Source organism: Chrysemys picta, chromosome 13 (genome assembly GCF_011386835.1).
Source record: "Chrysemys picta bellii isolate R12L10 chromosome 13, ASM1138683v2, whole genome shotgun sequence".
Lineage (NCBI taxonomy): Eukaryota > Metazoa > Chordata > Testudines > Emydidae > Chrysemys > Chrysemys picta.
Window position 1 is genome coordinate 12,522,001 of NC_088803.1, and position 6,979 is coordinate 12,528,979.

A 6,979-nucleotide genomic window follows, 5' to 3' on the forward strand; every position below is an offset into this window, starting at 1 on the left:
TCAATAGTAACATGAGCACTGATATAAATTACTTTTCGGATAATTTTATTCCAATCTTGGTATAAGTAGAAAAGTGCCATTACATGCACTGACCTGGTATTCCATATACTGTCCAGTACAAATCTACCCTGTTTCCCCGAAAATAAGACAGTGTCTTATATTAATTTTTGCTCCCAAAGATGTGCTAGGTCTTATTTTCAGGGGATGTCTTATTTTTCAGAAATGAAAAATGCCTTATTATCGGTGGATGCCTTATTATCGGGGAGGTCTTATTATCGGGGGGATGCCTTATATTACAACGAGAGGCAAAACTGTAAGTAGGCCTTATTTTCGGAGGATGTCTTATTTTCGGGGAAACAGGGTAGTCACATCAAACCTGAAGAAGGATTTCTGAATTTGCTGGCTGCTGATGTCAATAGTAATAAGAATTACTTGAATACTATCTTTGTGCATGGCTGTGTACAGTATGTATACAGGAAATAAAAGTAGAGTGTATGATTGAATAGGAATATAAATATGACCATTCCTTGTTCTATCACATACTCTCACTGTGGCAGACATATTTCTGTTTGATTGTGAATTATGAAGGAGAGAGAGAGAGAGAGAGAGAGAGAGAGAGAGAGAGAGAGAGATTTAACTTTTTACATTGATGTAAGCCTATATTAACTCCATTGACTGAAGTGTGTTTGTCTAGATATTTGAAGGTAAATACCCCAGTGATCATAAGTAGACTGTGTGCTATATTCTCATGGAGCGAATAATGCCACCAGTTGATCATATTTATAAAGAAACACAGATTCAAAGGAGAAAATGAACATTTAATTTTAGGAGAATGGACGCAATCCATACTGGGTATGTCATGATTCCACCTCAACACCAGGTAGAAAGCCTGCCACCTGGTTACACATTGAGTGATGGCCCCAAATCCCAGCCACACGTCCATAGCTGAATCTGCTCCCCGGGGCTGTGAGTCTAGCTCTGATCTCACCTCTGGAGTACACCACTCTGACAACCTGTCCTAGTTAACCCTGTCCCAAAAGAGGGGGAAGACGGCCTGCCATGGATCTCACACGATGGCAGCATCCCTGCAAAGATATAAACAAGCCAGGGCTGTGGCTCAAAGGGTGCCCCTAGGTATTTGTAGCACAGACATGTGACCTACAGTAGCTCAGAGCCCAGTGACATCAGGACCTCAGCTGGCCTGGAATAGCCTGTTCCTTCATTAACCCCATGTAATTACCTCTAGGGGAAGCAAAGATTTTTTTGGGGGTGGGAGGGGCAAAGGTCTTGGGATGCATCCACCAGACAAGCTGACAACTGAGGCGGCCATGGGTGGTCAAAGTTGGTCATTAGGAGGTACCCAGGGGCAAACACTAAAAACCAAGGGACAGACCATGAGCTGGTGTAAACTGACACAGTGCTGTTGACTTCAGAGAAGGTAGGAGATATTTTTGCTCACTAAGTATCTGGCCTTTTGATTTCAGTGGCACTAGGGCTGATTTATGCCAGCTGGGATCTGACCCATACTTCAATGACAAACGGCTGATATATAGCAGTTGGGAATACAGGTTATTGATTTCAGTGGTTCTCTGGCAGATTTACACCAGCTGGGGATGTGGTCTCTTACAGTTTCAAATCCACTTTCTTTGCCTGTGAATTGAAATGGAAGAGGAGACAAAAGTTCCTAACCAGTCAGCACTTTCTCAGCTCTTTGTCCCATGGGATTCATTACAAGAGTGCAACTTATAATGGTTATGAAGCGAATCATTCCAACTAGGAACAGAACTTTGGATTTTCAACTTCAATTTGAAAGAAAGAAAGAAAGAAAGAAAGAAAGAAAGAAAGAAAGAAAGAAAGAAAGAAAGAAAGAAAGAAAGAAAAATGTCAGGCCATTCATCCTAATAGAAGCTGATGATCTGAACACTGAACTCCAATCTTCAGTCCGTAGAGGGAAAGAATTGCTCCTTAACCATGAAAAGTTCCACTCTTGTAATTAAAAACTAAGAACGTGTAGAGAGGTTTGAACTTCCCTTTCATCCTTGTTTTCCATTCACACACAAAGAATATAGATTTAAAATGTGCAATGGACCAGATTCTCAGCTGGTGAAAATCATCCAGAGCTTCATTGAAATCAAAGGGCCGGTAGCCCAGTTGGCGAAAAGATCCCTAGCTATTCTGAAATCAATGGAACTGTATCAATTTACAACAGCTCAGGAGCTGGCCCTTAGTTTTTAGTGTCTCAATCTGGGTACCTCATCAAACAGCCACGGCATCCTGAGCTGTGGATTCCTCTGATGAGATCAGAGTTGGGCTCACAGCCCTGGAGACCAGACTTAGTTATTTAACCCCAGAGCAGGGACATCCCTGTCTGTGCCAATGTCTGAAATCTGCACAGGATCAGCTCTAGAACTGGGAGGGACTTCCAACCCATGACCCTATTTAGTTCATCTCCCCTCAGCCAAGCCTGCCGCAGGAGTGGAGCAGGGAGCGCCCATCTGTGGAGTGGATCCCTGTCTGCTTGGAGCTGCCGAGAGACCCAGCAATGCAGGAAATCCAGGAATGGAAAATGGAAACAGTTGCTGGATAATACAGTCATGAGGGCCTGGGAAAGAGAGAGTACTAAGAACCAAAGAATCCTGACTGTGGAACACCAAATGCATGGGGAAATTTCTGCAAAGACCACCCCAGTAAGTTTGATATTTCAATTAAATATTTCAGGGTATTAATATAAGAGTAAATTGAATAATATAAACGTGAATTATAGTTGGAACTCTTTAAGACTTTTATGATCAATTCAGTGAAACATCTAGAGCCAGTCAAGTCTTATTTTCTTTTCAGCAGAAAAAAATGACTTTTCATAGAAATTGTGAAAACTAAAATGTGTTTGGTTTCTGGCATGTGAGAATTAAACAATTTCAGCTAAAAAATGCTGAAAATGGAATGTTTTCAGATGAAATAACAATAGAAATGTTTTCAGTTTTTCAAAGAAAATAATATACCAAAAAACCCAGTTTGCCTTAGAAATACTTCAAGCCAAAAATATCTGAGCACCGCTAGCTGGAAACTATCATGGGGAACAATAATATTGTCCAATTATGCCACAATTTTGAACCCCATGACTCTACTGCAACCATGTTTATTTCTGTTTCAAAGGGATAGTTGCAGGATGATAAAATTGAGTAAGCAATAAAGCTGGTAACCCACAGAATGTTTTAAACATACCAGCACCTTTAAATTGATGCACAGAGAGTTGAAGCCCCAGCCAAAGCCTGTCTATTATGACCTTGCCCAAGAACATAGAGGAGTTCAATGGGACTAGATCCCAGACCTCCTGCTTGAACACCGTCCCACACTGCTGCCAGTTAAACAAAAATGCTGTCAATGGGTGCAAAGAACATATGCCTAATAAGTTACAGTCCTAGTAGACACAGCAGAGAAAGGGAGGGATGGTAAACAAAGGCATAGGGAGGGGAAGTGACTGGCCTAAGATCACACAGAAGGTCCGTGTCAGATCCTAGAGCAGAACCCATCAGTAACTGAGCAATCCTCCGAGTCTGTCATTGCACAGAGATGGAAGTGCAGCTAGGATTTGATGCCATAAATCAATATGTAACCAGGAATCAGGCCATTTTTTATACAGAGATTGAGGAGGAATCATCACAGTTGAAGTGCCATTTAGGACAATGTGTGATTCACGGTTGTATTTCCCTGGAAAGTGGGCAATGTTGGCATTTTAGTTTCATACCCAAGTTTGAAGTCTGCTGTTTGTTGCAATAGGGGGACCCTCTCTGCTAGGACAGTTTATCTTGGCTTGTACTTTATTACATCCTTCATACTGAATTTTATCAAGTTGTTACCCCAGAATTTGACAGTACTGTAGTTCATTATTTTGTTTGTTTAGTTATTGCTAGTGAAAAACTACATATTATATAGCTAGAATAATTTTAGGCCCTTACAGGAAAGGCTAAATAGTTGTATGTTCTCTGTTTTGCTATTTAAATGGGAGGTTGGGGTAGGGGAATTAGGTTTTATAAAAATAGAAGGAATGTTTGGATAACTTTGGTTGTAGGTGCTTTTGATTTGTCAGTTTTATTGTTATAATTAAAAATGCTTTACTAATAAAAATAATAAATGGTTATTGGCTGTGGCTAGGAAAATTGCTAGAGGCTATTATAAGTTTGGCGCTTTGTTTAAAATAAAATAGAAAAAGTTAAGTTAGAAAGTGTGCTTTGGAGCAGTACCAGGAAGCTTTAGGGCGGGACAAGGATCTAACAGTTAAGTTTTTCAGCAGCTAGAGAGAAGGCGTTCTCCCTCCCCCCGGAAGTCTCGCTGCTGATCCCACAAAATCATTGCTTAACTTTAAGTAAATATAAATGTTTTAAAATGCTCTAAACCTACCACAACAGCATATGTGTGTATGTGTGTGCTTAACATGTAATAGAAAAGTACTTTTAGGTAAAATCACTTTTACTTATGCCAATTATTTGTTAGACAAATGAGCTGTGCCACACCCCCCATTAATTTATTCCTGAAACCACCTAAAGAACCCAGTTAAGTGACTACTGCTTTGGGTTCTGAATACCCTTGGGAACAGATTTGGTGAGACAGTCACCAGGAGTGGTGGAGAGGAAGGGGAAGATTGGTACAAATGGTTTGCTATGCTGTGCAAGAGAAAAGCATGCGGGCCAGCATAGCAGCTTGGAATTTCTCCATATTGTGGTTTGGGAGTCAATTTATGGATATATTGAGTTCCTGGGACTCAGGGCACCAGGCTGGCGGCCTGGTCGAGGGATTATGTCAGAAGGAAATAAATAAATAAGAAATAAAGGAACTAAAAAAGAATAGGGTAAAAAAAACCCTAAATAAAATAAAAAAAAAACAATTTCCCTAATCAGACACCCGCCAGGCTCAGATCATGGCAATGGAAAAGCAAGTGTGTAATAGTGAAAGAGTAGGAAAGAGGCTGGAGCAGGAAGTGTCTAAATTAAGCCAGCAGACAATAAAAAGTGTAGGAACTGTTCAAGTGTCTCTGAAGAATTCTCAGGATCAGTCCCAGGCAGATCTTGGGTTGTAAGAGATAAGTTGTGCTCTCAGAGCCGCGTTGGGAAATCAGAAGGCAATAATAGCTGTGATTCGAGCACATCTCCCATGATCTAAACAGATGCAGTCCCATTGACTTTAAAAGAGCTAATCTAATTTACACCAGTGTAGGGTGACCAGATGTCCAGAGTTTAGGGCCTTTTTCTTATATAGGCTGCTATTACCCCCTACCCCTGTCCCAATTTTTCACATTTGCTGTCTGGTCACCTTACACCTGTGTGATCACACACTGGAGAAGTGCTCTGATTGTCAGAGGTGAGGAGCCCTCATGACTTCTAGTTAATGGAAGTGAAGAGTGCTGCGCTCCTTTGACATCCCTGAAATATTATTAAGATGAGAATCAGACTCATTCGATCTGTTACTCTAATTCTGACCTTTGTCCTTGCCCTTCCCTCTACAGCAGAACACAGTATACTGAGAAGGAAAATGAGCAACCAAACTTCAACATTCGATTTTCTGCTCTTGGGATTCTCTGGTGTTCGGGAGCTGCAGCTGTTACACTTTCTACTGTTTCTAGTTCTTTATCTGGTAGCCTTGATGGGGAATCTTCTCATCATCACAGTCATAGCCCTTGACCATCATCTTCACACCCCCATGTACTTCTTCCTGCTCAACTTATCCTTCATAGACCTCTGCTACATCTCTGTCCCCATTCCTAAATCCATGGTCAATTCACTAACCAACTCCAGGTCAATTTCTTATTCTGGGTGCGTCACCCAAGTCTTTCTCTTTCCCTTGTTCGCGGTAGCTGAGCTCAGCTTCCTCACTTTCATGGCATACGATCGATATGTCGCCATCTGCCAACCTCTTCATTATGAAGCTATAATGAACAGAAGAGCTTGTGTCCGAATGGCAGCCAGTGCATGGCTCTGTAGTATTCTCAACTCTGCATTACACACTGGGACCACATTTGCATTAACCTTCTGTGGAGGGAACATGGTGGATCAGTTCTTCTGTGAAATCCCTCAACTACTCAAGCTCACCTGCTCTGACACATACCGCAGAGAATCTGGGGCAATTGTATTTAGTGCTTGTTTATCTTTAAGCTGCTTTGTTTTTATAATTGTGTCGTATGTTCAGATCTTCACCACGGTGCTGAGAATCCCCTCTGAACAGGGCCGGCATAAAGCCTTCTCCACCTGCCTTCCTCACCTCTTTGTGGTTTCCTTGTTCCTCTGGACTCTTACTGTTGCCTACCTGAAGCCCACCTCAAGCTCAACATCAAGGTGGGATCTCATGGTGGCAGTTCTCTATTCTGTGGTGCCTCCAATGATGAATCCCATCATCTACAACATGAGGACCGAGGATATCCAAGCTGCCCTGAGGAGACTGATAGCAGGGAGATTATTCACCATGAATATAAAGTCCATAGTTCTCCCTTGACTGTTATATTATTCTGTTGATGACCCATCAAGGACACTTAGCTCTCACAGTATCAGAGGGGTAGCCGTGTTAGTCTGAGTAGCCGTGTTAGTCTGAAGTCTTGCATCTGAAGAAGTGAGGTTCTTACCCACGAAAGCTTATGCTCCCAATACTTCAGTTAGTCTCAAAGGTGCCACAGGACCCTCTGTTGCTTTTTAGCTCTCACAATGGCCAGTAGAAGAAATTCATCCCGCCAAGTAAGCCTTCCTGTGGACACCTCAGCAAGAATATGGGCAATGGATGCACCTGTGAGTCATCAAAGCATGTAAGGACATGTGATATGCTTATGTGACCCTGGACTCCATGTTGAAACAGTAACTTTCTACAAACAGAGGCTGTGAACTTTCTTTGAGATAGTAAAATTTCTTGCGCATGACAGAGGATATAAAAGACCCCTGAGGCATCTCCATTTTGTCTTCATTTTCTGCTTCATTTCTATGCACTGGATTTTTACCAA

The 6,979-nt window shown here is 41.8% G+C and overlaps 1 protein-coding gene across 1 annotated transcript; it reads left to right on the top strand.

Moving 5' to 3' along the window:
• The first annotated feature begins 5,526 nt into the window (after positions 1–5,526).
• LOC112060559 (olfactory receptor 14A16-like) lies at positions 5,527–6,483 on the top strand. Its single transcript, XM_024111537.2, has one exon. It carries the CDS (start codon positions 5,527–5,529, stop codon positions 6,481–6,483), a length of 957 nt encoding a protein of 318 aa, XP_023967305.2.
• Positions 6,484–6,979: the final 496 nt, after the last annotated feature.